This window comes from Sorex araneus, chromosome 5 (genome assembly GCF_027595985.1).
Source record: "Sorex araneus isolate mSorAra2 chromosome 5, mSorAra2.pri, whole genome shotgun sequence".
Lineage (NCBI taxonomy): Eukaryota > Metazoa > Chordata > Mammalia > Eulipotyphla > Soricidae > Sorex > Sorex araneus.
The window spans coordinates 28,489,362-28,509,120 of NC_073306.1; the positions used below are offsets into that span (position 1 = coordinate 28,489,362).

A 19,759-nucleotide genomic window follows, 5' to 3' on the forward strand; every position below is an offset into this window, starting at 1 on the left:
GCAGTAGCAAAGAGACTCTTCTTTTTTAGGCCACAATACTTTAAATATTAGCAATTCAGGTAAATTAAAAGAATAAGTAATCTGAATCAGTAGCTATTTGAGAAAAAAAATGAAGTGTTAGTTCTTTCAAGTGCCTATGGACATGAGGCTGACTGAGTGTTGCCTGTTAATCTTTTGGTGCCTACTTTAATTGATAGCTGAGGATAATGAGAATATTTGCTGCAGTTTTCTGTTCCTAGCATATGTATTTATGTGCAGTTATGCTAAGGGTCTAGAAACCTTATCTAGAAACTCATTACTGAATAACGAGGCCAAGGCAGTATCTACCCCATCTTAGTCTGCTTTCCACGAGCGCCAAAATGAGTGGTTCTCCCACTGTGGCTTTAAATCAGGGTCACCTCCATGACACTGCTTCCACCCTCCCTTTCCTTTGGCAGGGTCAGCGGGGAGCCAGTGCTCTGTCCTGTATTGATGGCTTTGTCATTAAGCTTGGAAGATGGGGGCTGCTGTTGATTTAACTCCAGGCACTGCCTCTACAATCTTCTTTCAAATTAGGCCATTTTGGCCATCTTATTTGGACGCCTTCACACTAGTAAAAGCCTGGTATCTCCCAAAGTGGTCAGCATTTTTTTTTTTATGAAGGACAGATTTTCATTTTCAGCCCTGCAGCCTCTGAGTTCAGCATTAGAGACTTGACTTGGTTTATTTCGTTCTTTAAAAGAAAAAAAAGCCCCCAACACCTTCGATATCCAGGCTGGTGGCTTCCCCACTGAGTTACAAGACGACCTTGTTGGCAGAGCACCATAATACTCAGGCAGTCAGAGAGTGCTCACCGGGGAAGGCCACAAGTGCTATGGTGGCCGGGAATGCGGCCGTTTCATTAAGCAGCGCTTAGCAGTTAGGGTCTAGCGGTGCCCACGTTAGGCCCCAAGTCTATTTGACAGATGTTTCCATTTTCTCCAGGCAATGTAAATACTGCCCCGTGATTTATGGGCAAGAGGGAGGGCAAGTAATTATTTGCTGCTTGCCTCCAGGACACACACCTACTATTCAGTGTTATTAGGCGCAATTGCTTCCAGTCGGCTGCAGATTTTATTCAGTTTAATGTGACCGGGACTTTTTTATAACTCTACCTAGTGGGTTTTAGGGTTGGGGTTTGACAGCACCGAGTTGGTGAAAACACCAGAGACCAAACATTATGGAAAGATAAGGTGACCTGAATCTTGCTAACACCATTGGCTACTTCTCAAACATGGGTCTTTAATAAGCATTCTGATTTTAAGTTGATTTCTGCCCTGCTATAGGACATTGTATTTTTGTTGTTGTTGCATATTTGTAAGTGAGTTTTTAACATATAATACACTTCTCTCTCCCCCACGCTTTTCCTCTTATATTTCTATTTTAAGGAACATTTTGGAGCTGATTGAGTTCTTTGAAGATGACACACGCTTTTACTTAGTCTTTGAGAAACTGCAAGGAGGTACTTACTGTTGAGTATGTGTTTGGACTTCTGATTAAGACCGGGGGTGGTGATCATCCATCATGAATCCCAGAGACTTCTAAAACGAGTCAAGCTAATAAAAAGGATGAAGGACTTAAAACTGCCCTTGATTTGAGAGAAGGAAGGCCGGAGGGAAGGATGATAATTAGCATTTTGCAAAGCTTAGAATGTAACCTGTGTGGGCATTCTCTAAATACCTTCTCATTTTAATGAGACTCATGTATAGATACATTTTGATACCAATTTATCAATCCATTGTTTTGACATGTGTTCACTATTTAACTAAATTAGCTATGGAGTGGAAGCTCTTACAGACATTGTAAAGTCTCATCAGAGGCGAAGAGTGTTCCATTGTTTAGGACACAGAACCAGGATAGAGAGAAGGCCTGAGAAAGGGCCATCTTTTCTGCCATCACCATTTCTACCATCACCCACTCACATAATCACTGAGATGGATATTGATGTTGTTTTTCTGGCATAAAGAAACGGAGAGAGCAGGCCTTTCCCTTCCCATCACTCACTCAGCCCTTGTTCATATTTGTAAGGTGAAAGGACAGAGGGTGTCTGGAGCTGAGGGGTGGACCACACAGGAGCTTGGCAGTTAAGGGAGTGTGCTTTAGGAACCAGCAAAGCTAAGTCTAAGTCTAACTCCAGCTAAATGACCTTGAGTAAATCATGAAACCATTTTTTCTTTGTTTTGTTTTGTTTTTATTTTTGGCAACACCCAGTGGTGCTCAGGACTTAATTCTGGCTCAGCACTCAGGGATCACTCCTGGCAGGACTCTAGGGATGATATATGTGCCAGGAATCAAACCCTGGTCAGCTATGTGCAACACAAGCTCTCTACCCATTGTACTATCACTCCATCACCTAAATAAGATTATTCTTATGAAGTTCACACAACCCAGGAGACACTAAGAGTTCAGTGCTGTCAGCTCTTAGTATTATTATTTTTTTTTTTGCTTTTTGGGTCACACCCAGCGATGCTCAGGGGTCACTCCTGACTCTGCACTCAGGAATTACCCCTGTCCGTGCTCAGGAGACCATATGGGATGCTGGGAATCAAACCCAGGTCAGCCGCATGCAAGGCAAATGCCCTACCTGCTTTGCTATCATTCCAGCCCCATATTATTTAAATAAGTATTTCTCAGCCTTTTACCAATCTTTGCACCTGTTCAACCTATTTTTCCTCATGTGGCCCCCTGTCCTACCATTTGGCCCTGTAGTGTCATAGCCCCACATTTATGTGATTTTTACCTGTGGCCCCTTGGAATAGACTGGGGCTTATAGTATGGACCCAGAAGAGAAGCACTGTTTTAAATAATCAGATATGCTAGGGGCTATCTTAGAATCATATTTAATGTTACTGTCTACCTCTCTGTCCCCCTGTCTTTTTTTTTTGTGTGTGGTTTTTTGTACTTCATTTGGGGTGTTTTTTATTTTGTTTTAGTCCACTTCTCCTCCAACTTTTTTATTTTGGAGCTACACCCAGCTATGCCAAGAGCTTACTCCTGGCTTTATGCTCAGGGATCACTCCTGGCTATGCTTACAGGAACATATGTGGTGTCTGGGATTGAATCAGGACAGGATTGGTTAAGTGCAAGACAAGTGCCTTAACCACTCTACTATCTCTCCAGCCTCTCCACTTGCCCCTTTTAATAATTTTGGAAACAAGAAACCCACTGAGTAATCCCGACACCTTATCAGGAGTCAGTTTTCATAGCATGTTTTCTAGTATGTTGGGATCCTTTGTTTAACTGGCAAGTGAAAAGGTCTTTCATCTACTTCCTATGCCAGAAACAGAGGTAATAAGTAAACATCTCATTTTTAGGACAGCAGTGACACTTCAACCCGGAATCCCTGTCTTGCAATAGTGACAAAAACTACATGAGATCTTGCTGTGTGTTCCTATCAGTGTCTGCCAACACTAGGACTGTGAATCATGTCTGAAATGCCATGTATATCTGGATCCTCTCTAACTGCATCTCCCAGAGGATAGTTCTGTTAAACCCAGGGCCAGTGAATCAAGCTCAGAATAATCAACCCCTAGTAATCACAAGTCCTGTGAGGGTACAATTCTGAGGCCAGGCACTGGCCTTAGTCCTGCTGCCCTAATAAGTGATCTTGAACTAGTTAATCAACCATTCCTTGGCCATAGGGTTCCCCTCTTTAAGAGAGAAATAACTGTATTTTTTGCATTATGTAAATTGTGTTAGGAATAAGATAATCTATTTAGAGACGTCTATAACATTTGCCACATAGTAATAACTGCTCCGTAAGTGTTAGATGTTTCTAACAAAGTAATATCACTGATTTTTTTTCTCTTTGTGTGTGGCAGGGGTGGGCTTTTTTGGATTACATCCAGTGATGCTCAATGATGCTCCTGGCTCTGTACTTAGGAATCACTCCTAGAAGTGCCCGAGGGACCATAGGGTGCTGGGAATCAAACCCTGATTGGCTGCTGAGTACAAGCCAAACGCCCAATCCACTGTACTATATGGCTGAGGCCCTTGATTATTTTTTAATGGGATAGTTCAGGGCTAGAGAGATAATATAGCTTGCTTTGAGATAATAGGGAGCTTGCCTTGCATGAGGCCAACACAGGCTCGATCCCTGGCATCCTATATGGTCCCCCTGAGCACCACCAGGAGTAACCCCTGAGTATCACTGGGTGTGACCCCCTCCCCCAAACAAATAAATATGGGGCAGTTCAGAGGGAAAAGAAAGATCATTCTCCCTCTTGGATGAAGTTATGCATTTTCATTCAAAGCTTGCACTGTGTTTGGATCTGAAATTAGATGCAGAGTCGAAAAAGTTTCTGCAGAGAGCCACAGCCCCCATATAGATCACCTTTAGTTGTGTTTTACTTAAGAGGCCAAATATGCCCTACTGACATTAACATTTTGACCATTTATATGCTTGTTTTTCTTTCTGTGCTCATCATTAATGGGCACAATCCAGTTTGATTCAGAATAGTTTTGTTACTTATACTGTGCCAGGTGAAGGTTTATACCTAATGCTGGACAGTTTGTGATGAACAAGCTATGAGTCCACTCAAACTGTGAGAACATGACCGCTGAGAAGTTATACTTACCAGAGCCTGGAATAACTCTCCTCTGTCTCTGCTCTCTAGGCTCCATCCTAGCCCACATCCAGAAGCGGAAGCACTTCAATGAACGTGAAGCCAGCCGAGTAGTGCGAGATGTTGCCAATGCCCTTGACTTTCTACACACCAAAGGTGAGTCATGCCTTTGTCTCAGTGGATGAACTGGACTGTTTCTCCTCTGGGGACCCTGAGAGAGGAGCAGGTCACCCATGAGGGTAAAGGGTTAGACTCCTAGGTTTCTGGTGTAGATAGTGAGGAGATATAGAGCTAGTAAACAAGATAGGGATACAGGAAAACAAGCAGGGAGGAAAAGGAATGTATTCCACATTTCATGCTAACTAAGGTATGTGTTAGTATGTGTATGTAGTGACCTTTTTCTTTTAAATAAAGAATGCAAACTCAGGCATATACCCCCATTCTAGTAAAGATATCTAAGTATTAAATTCCTTCTATTCCCTCAAAATAGATCACTGTATCTCGCTTTACAAAAGTCACATACTGTATTATATGTGATTTATGTCTCTTAACAATTAATAAAAAATGCATTTTCCTTTAACATGAAGGTGTCTGTTGAAGGTCATGATGCTACTGTTTGAATTACATTTTAATTTACAATCTTTCATCCAGGGTAGATTATTTAAATCATTTTTCAAAATTTTTTGCATTTTCATAAATAACAATTATGTATTAAACATTTTTGCTGAACAAGGCTAGAAAGATAGCATAGTGGGTTAAGTGCTTGCCTTGCATGCAGCCAACTTGGGTTCAATTCCCATCACCACATATGGTCTCATGTGCCCCACCAGGAGTAATCCCTGAGCACAGCCAGTAGTAGCCCCAAAACAAAACAAAATTTTTTTTGCTGAACACTAGGTCATGGAAAAAAACCTTGGCTTCCTCTTTTTATCAGCTATGCACTTTCTCAGTAATAATGCCGACTCCGTGGAGTTATGGTGAATACTGAGAGATAATGATAACATCATCAACAGGAGTTAGAACCTTATACATCCTGATGATGTACTGAGCACTATTCTGTATGTTAACTCAGTGATCATCACTGTTTGCGTGATTGTTTATATTGTGTAGTGGGCTGCACGGCACGTGGTATTTGCCCATAGTGTATTTACTCCACCCTCACTCCCACCAAGCAGCAAAAGTTTTTATTTCTAATACAAATAATTTTCTTAAAGAAAAACATTCTCCATGATGGGGCTTAGGGTTGAACAAATACTTTGTGACTCAGCTCTGCTCCACTCACTGTTGTGGATAATGGCCAACCACCATGTCTTGTGAATGCTCAGGACTACTTTGAAGCATGCTCTTCCCCTGTGGTACCTGGTGCCAGCCATATGGTACAGGCTGCTGTGGCACATGTACCAGAGGTTTGGTTCCACTGACTCCACCTTGTTTCCTCCAGTGGCTGTAAAGAGATCTCAATACTGACAGTGTCCAGTTGGGGGCCAGACTTGCACACGGGATGCAAATTCCTAGAAGGGGGTGCCAGCATGATGAATAGCAGTGGTTCTGTTTCTGAAAGCTGGGATGCATGTAGGTAACACCTGCCTGACAAAGATTTACAACTGCTCCCCAAGCTGCCTCTGTAGATTGCAAAACTGGGTCATGCTTTTTACAAGATCCATACCTCGGAGGGGGGTAAAGGCGGTTTTATTTTTTATTTATTTATTTTTTACAAGCATGCTCTAAAGGGAACAGTGGCTGTTGGTGTCTTAGGAGTTCGGAAGCTCTTGTTAACATCTAGCTGGCCAGCTGCCCATGTGACTAGAAGTTGGAGGGATGAAAAACGATTTCCAGCTGAACTTGCCTGTTTTCTAAATAACTTCACTCTGGGAAGATGAATTGGGCAAGAATGGGTCAGCCCTGAAACAAGTTCCATACTTTTAAATACTGGACACACTACAGCTTAACCTCTGGGAAATGAACCAGAGCAGCTCGATGGCTGGTGTGCTCACAAGGCAGGCTCATTATTACAGCTTGGCTCTCAGTTCTCAGGCTGGGGGACAACTGGGCCATTGCCACCTATTTGGAGAGTAAGGCTCCATGTGTGGCTCGTGATCCTTCTGTGGGAGCACTTGCTATAATGGAAAATATCTTTCACTTTTAGTGCAGCGAGCTGTAGCCTGACTCAATTTGTGCAGCAGGGACTGAGTTGCTCTGGGTTCTCATTCAATTAGGTGACTGATGAAGTTACTTAGCTGCTGGAGCTCAGGTTTTTCCTCTCCAGTGAAGTGCCTCAGGTGGACTGGGCCTCTCCCTCCTGCTAAGAAATCAGAGGGCTGCTGGAGAAGTTAACCACCAATGAAGTTTTTGTAAGGCAGATTCTGCAATTCTGATACCCCAAGAATCTTGTTTCCCAGTATTTTCAAGCAGTAACTTTGAGTTTTTGCTTGTTCTTCCAGCCCTACTATCACTCCATGGGACCTTATACAGGGTGCGAGAGGGATAAGAGGTTTCTCTGTTCTCTAGATCACCACATCCCTATTGCTTGGTTCTTTGGCCCTATCTTGTGTTAAAAAATCATTTCCCTCCCAGCTACTTTCTTGGCCGGGTCGGCAGTTTTTAACACCTTTTCTAGGTAAGCGGCAGTTTCAGTCTCCTTCTGGAGTTATGACCAGAATAGAACCTTTAGGCCAAAGCAGTTGCTTAGCTTAGCTTAGCTTAGCTTAGCTTCTCAAAGGACTGCCTTGGACATACAGACAAGGTGGGATGGGAATAAAACAAGCTTTAAATAACACTCAATTTTCTGGATGTTTGAGGGAGTCCCACTGAAAAAAATTCTTATTTATTTATTTACTTGGGGGGGGGGCACATCCAGTGATTCTCCAGGATTTCTCCCAGGTCTGCACTCATGAATCACCCCTGGCAGTGCTGATGGCTCAGGAGACCATTTGGGATATCAGGGATTGAACCTGGGTCAGCCATCTGCAAGACAAACACCCTACCTGCTGTACTATCTCTCTGGCCCCAAGAATTCTTTTTCAGTTTGGAAAAAATATGTATGTTAGGCTGAGGATATGGCTCATTGATAGAGCACACACCTCACAAATGTGAAGACCTGGGTTCAAGCTCAGTGCCCCTCAAAAATGAAAAATTGTATGGGATCTAATTCTAGTGGTGCTCAAGAGCCACCAGAGCCAGGGATCTAACTCAGGGCTTCTCACATGCTAGGCATATGCTCTACTACTGGAGCCACGTCTCCAGCCCTAGAAATCTTTCTTTTTTAAAAAATTGGCCACACAAGAAGAAATGAAGTAGAGCAGCCTCAGCCCCCAGAGATGTTCTTAAATGAGGCACTAATTATTTCTGCATTGCCGTTCCAAGAATTGCCATTTGCAGAGCTCTTTGCTCTGCGTCATCATATTAGGTTTTCTCATTCTTGTTGTCATCACAGTGCTGAAAGTAGACTGCCTGGGATTCATTTAGTCTCTCTTATTCCTGCCAGACTTGCCAAGCCTCTGCTTCTCAAGAACTTGCAGAATCAACTGTGCTTTTTGTTTGTCTCTGGTTACTTCAGCCTCCTGCAGCTCGTTGATTTTTTAATGTACCATAATTGGGAATTAATCTGCGAACAATAGCATTTGGAAAAAATTAATTGTGTGTGGAATGTTTGATAATCATGTGCATATGTTAACCATTTCTTGACTCTTTGTCATTTCAGGCATTGCTCATCGTGATCTGAAGCCAGAAAATATACTATGTGAATCTCCAGAAAAGGTACTAAGCACCGGATGGGGATGTCAGTTTACACTGAGGCAGGGAAGGAAGCCATGCTTGCTGTCAGTGTAGATCAGTAGCAGTTCTCTTGTCCTTAGTTACCAACTTAAGCAGATTGTGGATATGTGAAGATGTTACTCTCAATGGGTAGTGTTTATACATTCCAACTAAGATTAATCCTTGTGTCTTCTTTGCTCTTTAGCAGCAGTGTGATTGGCTGAGTGTGAGGCCTGCAGACAATGAATGTTTTGTAGTCCAATACACCTCCCTTTAAAACAGTTTCTGTGGATCATAAGCAACAACTGAATCTTATATGAAGCAAATCATTGCCTATAATGATGTTTTTGTGCTGGTATATATGCCAGATGATATCACACTAGAAATAATTAGGAAGTAGCTTCTTGAAAAGGTTCCATTTTATTAAAAATTAAAGTTTATTAAAAAGAAGCCATTTAAGGTCTGGTAGCTCAGTAATCTGAGTGTATGCTTTGCACGAAGGAGGTTCAGATTTAATCCCTGGGAGCACCTTTACCCAAGCACTGAGCTGAGAGTAGCCCTTCCATACTCTTGATCTGGCCTCTCCCCTCCAAAATACTTTATTTTATTTCTAAAAAAATGACATCTATACTTGTATTGAGCAAATGGAAATGATTCTAAATTTTAGTTTACTTGGGGCTGGAGAGATAGCACAGTGGGTAGGGCGTTTGCCTTGCACGCGGCCGACCTGGGTTCAAATCCCAGCATCCCATATGGTCCCCTGAGCACCGCCAGGGGTAATTCCTGAGTGCAGAGCCAGGAGTAACCCCTGTGCAGAGCCAGGTGTGACCCAAAAAGCAAAAAAAAAAAATAAATAAAATAAAAATAAATAAATAAATTTTAGTTTACTAATTCATGAAAGTGTCCTCATTTTTCTTTTTCTTCCTTCTCCCTTCATGCTGGGGTTGGAACACAGGCCCTTCATATGCGATGCATGTACTCTATCAGTGAGCCACATCCCCCCGGTCTTTAAAATGTGTTTAAAGTTCATTTTTTTTTGGGGGGGGGGGTCACACCTGGCAATGCACAGGGGTTACTCCTGGCTCTGAACTCAGGAATTACTCCTGGCGGTGCTCAGGGGACCATATGGGATGCTGGGAATTGAACCTGAGTTGGCAGTGTACAAGGCAAACACCCTACCTGCTGTGCTATCACTCCAACCCCTACAGTTAATTTTTTTTATCAGGGCTCATACCCAGTGTTGCTTGGGGCCGCTCTGGGTAGTGCTCAGGGAACCATGCAGTGCTTCGGATTGAACTCAGTGCTTCTCCATGCAAAGTATGCATTCCAGCCTTTTGAGTCATCTCCCCAGACCCTGCATTTCCATAAGCATGTGTGAATTTGACAGATTAGGTGTTTGTTGGGCCTGGTGATTTTGATGGTCCACATTCATCACTCTGTATTTGTATACATGTATGTGAGCAAAAACACACATGTTTTTCTGGATTAAATGATAGCTCATTGGGACCAGAGCAATAGTACAGCAGTAGGGTGTTTGCCTTGGATGTGACTGACCCAGGTTTGATCCCTAGCACCCCATATGGTCCTCCAAGCCCTGCCAGGAGTGATTCCTGAGTGCAAAGCCAGGAGTCAGCCCTGAACACCACAGGGTTTGGCCCTTTTCCCCCCCAACAAAAAAAACTTTAAAAAATATAAATAAGGGGCTGAAGCGATAGCACAGTGGGTAGGGCATTTGCCTTGCACGCAGCCGACTCGGGTTCAATTCTCAGCATCCCATATGGTCCTCTGAGTACCGCCAGGAGTAATTCCTGAGTGCATGAGCCAGGAGTAACCCCTGTGCATTGCCAGGTGTGACCCCAAAAGCAAAACAAACAAACAAACAAAAAAAACCCAAAAAAAACAAATAAATTATAGCTCATAAATAAGTAATGTGTGTCAATGAAGGAGTCACCTTCTACTAACCATTCTCTTTAGCTCATGTAAGACCTTGATTTCCTGCCAATGAATCTAACATATAACTTCATGAGTTACAATTATTATCATTATGATTATTAATAACTACTATAGCTAACATTTCTTGAGTGCTTAAAATGTGCTAAATACTTATTTAGAATTTATGAGATAGATAACATTATTATTTTCAATTTATGGATGAGGAATCTAAATCACTCAATAGTAAATAGTAAAGTATAGATTAAAATTAAGGTATTGTGGATCAGAGCAATAGTACATCAGGTAGTGTACTCGTCTACATGTGGTTGTCCCAGGTTCGACCCCTGGTACCCCATATGGTCCCCCAAGTCCTCCAGAAGTGATCCCTGAGTGCCAAACCAGGAGTAAGCCCCAAGTACAAGTACAAGTTTTGGTGTGGCCCAAAAACACAAAATAAAATTAAATTAAATTCAGCTATCTTGGGGATTGGAGAGGTAGAACACAGGTTAAGGGCCTTGCCTTACACAGACCCCTATATCACATGTAGTTCCCAGCCCCACCAAGAAACTTCCCTGCTTCCCCACAGGGAAATGCCTGGGCTGTGTGAGATTCACAGAATTGATGTTTCTGACTCACTCTCTTCTGTGCTTCTTCCACCTCTCATGTGTACCCACAAACCACCCTCCTGGTTGGCTCTAGAGATGGCTCATACTATTTGTGGACATTGCATCAACCAGCTCAGCTGCTGGGTTGCTGTTATACAAGTGACCAACCATTCCCGGCTTCCTGAGACTAAGGGGTTTCCTGGCCAGGACTTTGAGGTTTTTTTTTTCTTTTTGGGTCACACCCAGAAATGCACAGGGGTTACTCCTGGCTCTGCACTCAGGAATTACCCCTGGAAGTGCTCAGGGGACCATAATGGGATGCTGGGAATCGAACCCGGGTTGGCCGTGTGCAAGGCAAACTCCCTACCCGCTGTGCTATCGCTCCAGCCCAGGACTTTGAGTTTTGACACCAAGTCCAAGCAAGCAAAACAGGACATGTTAGGCACCTGAGACCACTTAAGGTGGTAGTCAGATTTTTAATCAAAACACCAAAAGGGCTTCATCTTTCAGAAATATGAATTAGTTTCTCTAGCTTCTCTGTTGTGACCCATACCATCATTTGTCAACAAGAGTTTCATAGTTTGTTTCATACTAAATTCACAAAAATCTGATGACTTGTTAACATCGTTTCTTGTAGTTGGGAAGTAAAAAGAGAGTGAGGATGAAGATAAACCCTCAGGTCATTTCTAGTCACGCCATGGAAAGTAGAAATGATGTGACAGATAAAACTGGACTTCAGCGTTTTGACCAGGATAGGACTCAGTGGAAGAACATTTGCTCTGCATGCAGTGCTAAATAACTAGTTTTATTTTATATTCATTTTTTAAATTATTATAAGCAGTTTATTGGGGCTGGAGAGATAGCACAGCGGGTAGGGCATTTGCCTTGCACGCGGCCGACCCGGGTTCAAATCCCAGCATCCCATATGGTCCCTTGAGCGCCGCCAGGGGTAATTCCTGAGTACAGAGCCAGGAGTAACCCCTGTGCATCGCCAGGTGTGACCCAAAAAGCAAAAAAAAAAAAAAAAAAAATTATTATAAGCAGTTTATAGAACTGAGTTCTATAAAACTTTATTTCTAGCACCACATGTTTTCCTGAGCAACACCAGGTGTGATGCAAAAAACAAAAACAAAACTCTGGGCTTTGGTGTGGCAGCCACACAGTTGTGCATCCCTAGCTGATTGCCTGTGCAACCCACACTGATTGCCTCATGCCCTCTAGTTTTTATATATCTGTATATATAAGAAACGTATATATATGAGAAGACGGAGTGATAGCACAGTGGGTAGGGCATTTACTTTGCATGTGGCCGACCGGGTTCAATTCCTCCATCCCTCTGGGAGAACCCGGCAAGCTACTGAGAGTATCCCACCTGCACAGCAGACCCTTGCAAGCTACCCGTGGCATATTCAATATGCCAAAAACAGTAACAAGTCTCACAATGGAAATGTTACTGGTGCCCACTTGAGCAAATCGATGAGCAACAGGATGACAGTGATGACAGTGATGATATATATGAGAAAAAATATATAAGCAAAAATATATATATTCACCTTTTACTCTCCTTTTCAGGTATCTCCAGTGAAAATCTGTGACTTTGACCTGGGCAGTGGCGTGAAACTAAACAATTCCTGCACCCCTATAACCACACCAGAGCTGACTACACCTGTATGTATGGCTGGGCCCCCTGAGCTGCCTCCTCCAGGGTTCCTGTAGTTTAGAGTGCTCCTGACCCAGTGCTCTCAGGATTGACCAGAGTGTTAACACTGCTTCCTGCTGCCTGGGTTATTTGACTCGTGCATTGGTAAACCTCTTCCCACAAGTGCTTAGGTGCTAATGAAACTGTGTTACAATTTTGAGGGGTATAGGTTTTTCACCTATGACAAGACAAATTGTACCTATAAAAACAGGTTAAGCCCTAGTGTTGGAGAGAGTATAGTGGATAAGACATTTGCCTTGCACCAGCCTACCCAGGTTCAATCCCTAGCAGCTCATATGTTCTCCCAAGCATTGCTAGGAATAATTCCAGATTACAGAGTCAGAAGTAACCCTTGAACATTTCTGAGTGTGGCCCAAAGCAAACAAACAAAAAGAACAGGTTAAGCACTGACTCCTGACCCTGCTTAAAACAGACCCTGTTCCCAAGCCAGTCCTTACACATCGGACATACAGGTGGCTCTGAGGGTTTCATTTCCGCTGTGCTAAAGGACATTTGTCTCTGGTGAAAACTGAGAGCTTCCTATTTCTCTGCAGCTTTCAGTTGATTATTCTTCTTTCTCCTTGACATTCCATGCCCAGATGGTGCTGCTGGGAGCTCTTCATCCTAAATCATCCCGTGTATACATTAAATGTCCTGTAATTATGATTCTTTTGAGATTTTCATGCTTCATAAGTGATTTTTTTAATAACCTTTTCTTAAGACACGCATTATAAAATGCCCATATTGCATCTTATTCTGAACATTATTATTAGGAACATTTCTCTATTAGTTTCTACTACACTGAGCTACCTTGTTTTTGAAGTCATTAACTGTAATTGCTAATAACAAAGAAAATGCCCTTTTTCTCTTATCTTCTTCCCATCAAATTAGTTATATGCATTGAGGGGGATTGGGGAGGGAGCAGTGGTTGTCTCTGGGTGAGTCTAGCTTAATGAAGAGGGAAAGAAAAGAATTGGTTTTTTTCTTCTCAGCAGTTTTCTGTGAAAGCACAGGAATCTGAGGGACTCCCGGTTCTGATCCTGATCTGCCACTTAAATGCTTGAGCAAATCCCTCTTTCTTTCTAGCCCTTGATTGCCTCATCTGTAACTGGGAGTAGGATGATTGCATCTGCTCTGAGAATTCTCCTACCCGTAATGGTCTCTCAGTTCTGAGTTCTTACACTTCAGCAAGGCCTGACAGGACTTCACTCTAAATGAAGTTTTACCACTAAGTGAAGTTTATCAACTCTTCCTGGTTTTATGGAATTGGGTCTCCACAGATCTCCCTCCAAGAGCTATATTCTTGGTACCTATATAGTAAGGCAGAGAGAGATTTCTGGAGCTTCTTGACCAAAGGGTTTCTGCATACTGGACCCGGTCATGTGGCTCAGTGAGGCATGAAAGGCCTCAGTGTGTGCACGGCCAGCTGACCCTGCTTTCCTGCTGAGCCCCTTGGTGACAGAGAGAAACTCACTTGCCAGCGTTCCTGATAACTTTTTTTTTTTTTTCTTTTTGGGTCACACCCAGCGATGCTCAGGGGTTACTCCTGGCTTTGCACTCAGGAATTACTCCTGGCGGTGCTTGGGGGACCATATGGGATGCCGGGGATCGAACCCGGGTCGGCCGCGTGCAAGGCAAACGCCCTACCCGCTGTGCTATCGCTCCGGCCCCTCCTGATAACTTTTTGTCCTGTGACTCTATCCTCATGCCCAGGCCCCATTCCATTCTGCCCCTTGCCATGATCTACCCTGAAACCAGCCTCTCTCTCCTCCCCATCCGGCCCCCACAGTGCGGTTCTGCAGAATACATGGCGCCAGAGGTGGTGGAGGTCTTCAGGGATGAGGCCACTTTCTACGACAAGCGCTGTGACCTGTGGAGTTTGGGCGTGGTCCTCTACATCATGCTGAGTGGCTACCCTCCCTTCGTAGGTCACTGCGGGGCCGACTGTGGCTGGGACAGGGGCGAGGTCTGCAGGGTGTGCCAGGTGAGCACAGCCTCAGGGCCCACTGTAGGGCATTGGGGTGCACAACCAGGGCCAGGGTGGGTGGTGGGGGGGAGTGGGAGATTGGCTTCTGATCTGAAGGAAGTGGGAGCATCAGGTCCCTTCTCTCCACCCTGAGAAGTAGAGCTCATGGGACACTCAGCCCCAGGAGTCAGGGGAGTCAGGTTAGAGAAGATCACAACTGAGCTGACTTTAAAGCAGGAGGCAGGGCAAGAAAGACACATGAAGGAGCAGCACCAGCAGAGACAAGGCCATGCGAGCCAGCTGCCTGTGTGCAGGCTGGAGAGTGGGGGGGTCTGAGTTAGGCTGGTGGTAGAGGACTTTGTTCTACAGCTGTATTCCCCACTGTCACCCACCTAGTCTGAGGAGCACACACATCCTGGCACGGCCAGATCCTGTTGGGTGGTAGATGGCCCAGGGAGAGCATTCCTGGGAAGGGGCCCTGTTCGTGAACTGAAGCTTTCGCTGAGGTTCTCAGAAGTTTACCCTCACAAGGAATCTTCTCTACCTAGAACAAGCTGTTTGAAAGCATCCAGGAAGGCAAGTACGAGTTTCCCGACAAGGACTGGGCACACATCTCCCAAGAAGCCAAAGACCTCATCTCCAGACTCTTGGTTCGAGATGCAAAGCAGAGACTGAGTGCCGCCCAGGTTCTGCAGCACCCATGGGTACAAGGGGTAAGTGACCCAGGGAGAGGGGCATTCCTGGCCTGACCCAGGCATGAGCCAGCCCTCTTCCCAGCAAGTCCTCATTCTGCTTCAGGGACTCCCTCTGTTGCCCTCACGGAGATCCCCCAACAGCGTCAGTCCCTGCAGAAGGAGCTGACTCCTAAGCTAGCCCCAGACTGAGCCCCTTAATGGTCAGACCCTGGGCTTTTGACACTAACCTTGCTCAGCTCTAACCCAGGCTCTGTGGGACAGGGTAACTGGGCATCAGTAACAGCAGCCCTCTATTGGCAGAGGCACACTGCCAGGGAAGCTGCTGGTATCAGCACTTGGGGAAAGTAGGGCTACAGAAATGCCGTGAGCTTAACCTTGCTGCCCTTCTTGCTGTGAGGCTGCACTGGGTGCACAAGAGTTCTCATGGGCCTAGGGTCTGGGTGCTGGTTGCCTAAAAGATGTGGTGTTGACCCCACAGAAAGAATCCCAGTCATCACCAGAAAACTTCACGAACCTCCATCCTTCATCCTTCCTTAGTAGTGAACCTGACCCCTGCCCCTCCAAGGGTCTGGCAGACTTCCTCTGAGTTTCCTTGTGTCCTTGATGGGCCAGGCCTGGAGCAGCATCAGCCGCCCTGCCAGGGGAAAGGAGCCTGCACTGCCAGCCGTGAGCTGCATGGGGACCCAGCCAAGAGTCTGTGTGACTGATTCCCAGCCGCCCCAGAGTTGTTACCTTTGCTGAGCACATGCGGGAGCCTGGAAATACCAGGATGGATAAGACCTAGTTCCTGTCTTCCTGATCTAGTGAGGAGACGGAGGCAAGGGGAGAAAGGACAGGCCGGTGACAGATGCTCTCAGGAGTGTGCTGGTGCCACAGGGCCAGGATCCACCTCTGCTTGGGACAGGGAAGGTAGCAGGAGGGGAAAGTCACCTTAGAGCTGGGTGTTGGAGGAGGACTAAGACTTAGCCAGGCAAAGGGAAGGGCCCTCTGCTCAGCGACAGGTGGGAAGGGACTCTGGCCCTCACTCACTCTGCTGGTCCGGCTAACCCACAGGCAGGCATGACCATATTCCTGTACTGGGCCAAGGCCTACAGCTGTTAACCCACTCTGTGCTGACTGGGATGGGGGTAACTCTGGGGAGGGGAACCACACTGACCCACACGTCTGTCCTTCCCCTTCTAGCAAGCTCCAGAAAAGGGACTCCCCACGCCGCAAGTCCTCCAGAGGTAAACGCCCCCATTCTAGCACCCTTCTTTCTCCCACTGTGACTTTCCCTCTGGCTCTTTCCTGTGGCAGACAGGAAGCCCCACTGTGCTCTGACCTCCTCATCCTAGAGGGGCTCCTGCCCTGCCTTCTTCCCAGTTGCTCTTCTGCACTCTCTGGTTCCTTGACAGTAAATTTTGTTCCCCTGTTTCCTTGCCTTCCACCTGGATGGTGCTTTCCAGCACCATAGACACCCCTCTATGTGCTATTTTCAGGGGAAAACCTGTTTTGCGGCAGCTGGGGAGGGACTGGCCATATCCACTTGAATCCTAACTGAATCACTGTTTCCGATCTGCAGCCTTATCTGTGGGCATTCCTAAGGCTTCCTTCTACTGCAGTGTGCCGGTGACAGGGGTGGGAATCAGGGACACAATAAGGTAGTGGGACTCATCTCAGATACACTTCTGAGTAAAGGCCATTACGTAATCAAGACTTCCACAAGGAAGATACCAGTGCTGAGGCTTCGAAAAGAGTGTGGCCACGCGGACAGAAAGGCATTACCATTCCCCTATGGATGAGAGAACAAGACTTGAGTTACACAGTTAACTTGGGAACTGGACTTTGACCCAGATTCTGACTTTACACACTAGAGCACATTCCTAGGGTGCATTGTCCTAAGCCCAAGGGGCAGGGCTAAAGCAGAGGGAACCCACATGGGGTTTGACTAAGACTTTTGGGTGTAGGGACATCCTGGATCTTTCTAATCCCAGTTCATTAGAGCCGGAATGCTCATGTGCTGCCTGAATTCCTGATTCTCGAGAGTGGCATCCACATGTCTTGAGGCCCCGGACCTGAGATCCGCCTCCGGTGTCTTCAGGAAATCCTGAATGTCCTTTCTATGCTGGTCATGAGCCAGCTTTTGGAGACAGATCTAAAGAACACAGTCATGATCTGGCAAGGGAGGAGGGACGTGGCAAGTATCCCAGGCCACCTCCTGTGGATCTGTATGCAAGACCACCAAAGCACAGAGGAGTGCTCAGAATAGCAGGCAGGGCATTCAGCCTGACCCAGGAGTCCAGGGATCCTGCTTGAGACCCAGAGCTGTCCTACCCTTCTCTGAGTCCAACTGCTCCTAGGCAAGAACTGGCTGAGACAGAATGGAGGGAATGCTACTGTAGCCCCTGGTCTGGCTGAGCCCACCAAGTCCCAATCCCTCTTTCCTGTGCCTTTCTCTGCCCCTGCAGAAATAGCAGCACCATGGACCTCACACTCTTCGCGGCCGAGGCCATCGCCCTGAACCGCCAGCTGTCTCAGCACGAGGAGAGTGAACTGGCCGAGGAGTCAGAGGCACTGGCTGAGGGTCTGTGCTCTGTGAAGCTGTCCCCACCAGCCAAGTCTCGCCTGGCCCGGCGGAGGGCCCTCGCCCAGGCAGGCCGCAGTGAAGACACGGCCCCGTGCCCAGCACCCACCACACTCTGACCCCCTTCCATCATGCTCCCGGCCGTGAGCTTGTCAGGAGTGACCCCTCTGGAAAGCCAGGTGGCCTACATGTGCCAAGCAAGGAAAGGACCTGCACACAGGACTTTTCAGCCACAAAGGCCCTGAAGTTCCCACCCAACCCCCCATTTCCCAGGAGTCCTCAAGGAAAAAGCATTTTCCAAAGGGGTTGTCTTTATAAAGGAAAGCAATCACTTGTCACTTTGCATAATCGCCTGCGGCAGGGACATCTCTTTGCTGGGCTCCTGCCCACCTGCTCACCCGCCTGCCTGCGGATCTGGGATCCTGCCCGAGCTCACCGCAGCCGCGTGGCAGCTGGGGCTGCAGCCTTCAGGGAGCCAAGCTCAAGAAGCATCCGCTGACAGAGGCCGCTTCCCTCTCTCTGCACTGTCAACTGCCTCTGGCAGTTCTTCCACCTTCTTCTGTCCTCCGGATGTCCTCCCCGTTGGCTGAGCCAAGTCAGCCCCTCAATTCAGGGACGAGCAGGGCACTGCTGCATTCCGGACGCCAGCTCAGTCTTCCAGGCTACAGCACAGAGACGCACATAATCTTTCTTTGCCATGACCGAAATGTGTCCCTCATTTATCATCCTCTCCCTTGTTTGGGATTGCTGCTACAATCAGTATTATTCCTTTTTAAAAAATGTTTTATTTTTTAACCAGGCTCTTCCAGCCAAGATGGGCCTTTAAACTCCCACTGCGAGCCCACAGACTTTTCCAAGCGTAAAACAACTCACTCCCCTTTCTCAAATGTTTGTGTACAGGGGTTTTAACTAGTTAATTGAATTTTATCTGGTAGACCCAGAGCATCACTCATTTGATGCACATGCTCTACCAGGCCACTGAGCTGTATCCTAGCCCCTCATGTATTTGGGTTCTAATGAAGTGCTTCCATTATTCACACATTTTAACGAGGTGCTTCTGTTATTTTAAGCAGTTAGTATCATGCGCCACTTGGCGTGTGTGCTATGGCCCTGCTGCCTATGTAGAGGGCAGCACTGGCCAGGCAGTCTGATCAGAGGTGGCCCCTGGCTGTGCTGCTCTGAACCTATTGCCTGAGCAGGACGACACATCCAAGCAGACCCACAGTGCCGAGCGACCACAAATCCAAGAAAACGCAATTTGCACGTGCCAGACATTCATAGTACACCTCTGTGCTATTCTAAATTGTGCTTATTTTAATAAAGTAGTTTTAAATTCCAGCTGTGGTTTTCCTGGCAGTCCTTTCTCCCCCAACAAACCCGAGGAGACAAGCCTAAAAAGGGGCTAAGGGAAGCAGGTGCCCCTTCCATAACTCTAAATTAAAGTGCAGCACCTCACTGAACGGGTAAAACAAGGTGGAGACCCCATCACTTTGGGTCTTTTAGGTGAAGATTTAACAAACTGCTCCAGAGATGCAGCCATCTGCAGTTCTGTGCCCAGTGGAGCAGCCTCTGCCTATCCATTTCCCCACCAAGTAGAAGAGGCCTTGAGGGCAACTGTCACTCAAGCTGTCTTCCAAAGTGCCCAAATAGCTTTGCTCTGTGCCTATGCAGGGACAGAATGCTCCTTGGTCTGAAGCAGCTCTGACTCCAGGGCTCCCTTATGTGCCTGAGACTGGCTTTGCCCTGCCAGAGTATGTGAGTGCCCTGTACCCATTTCCTTGTCCCGGGTCACTATTGGTGGACTGCCCAAGTGGACCTTCTCAGCCTGAAGGAGGTGGCTAGAGGAGGACAGAGTGAGGGCACCCAGCTGGGTGCTTGCTGGAAGCTTTGCTCTCAGGGAGAGACGAGATGAGGACTCCTTACTCTGCAGCAGGTGAGGGGCTCTCTGTGCCATGACTCCCTA

General features: G+C 46.3%; 1 protein-coding gene across 6 annotated transcripts in view; it reads left to right on the forward strand.

Annotated features, from left to right (window-relative positions):
* The window catches only part of MKNK1 (MAPK interacting serine/threonine kinase 1), a 49,511-nt gene extending 30,377 nt beyond the window's left edge, over nucleotides 1–19,134 (forward strand). For 4 of the 6 annotated variants that reach the window (XM_055137336.1, XM_055137337.1, XM_055137339.1 and 1 more), the window contains 8 exons: nucleotides 1,407–1,480; nucleotides 4,635–4,739; nucleotides 8,284–8,339; nucleotides 12,446–12,541; nucleotides 14,362–14,556; nucleotides 15,087–15,251; nucleotides 16,416–16,459; nucleotides 17,681–19,134. In XM_055137336.1, coding sequence (XP_054993311.1) covers nucleotides 1,407–1,480; nucleotides 4,635–4,739; nucleotides 8,284–8,339; nucleotides 12,446–12,541; nucleotides 14,362–14,556; nucleotides 15,087–15,251; nucleotides 16,416–16,459; nucleotides 17,681–17,915 — 970 coding nt within the window. In that variant the 3' untranslated portion in view covers nucleotides 17,916–19,134. The other 2 variants (XM_055137341.1, XM_055137342.1) reach the window with 2 other exon arrangements.
* The last annotated feature ends 625 nt before the right edge of the window (nucleotides 19,135–19,759 follow it).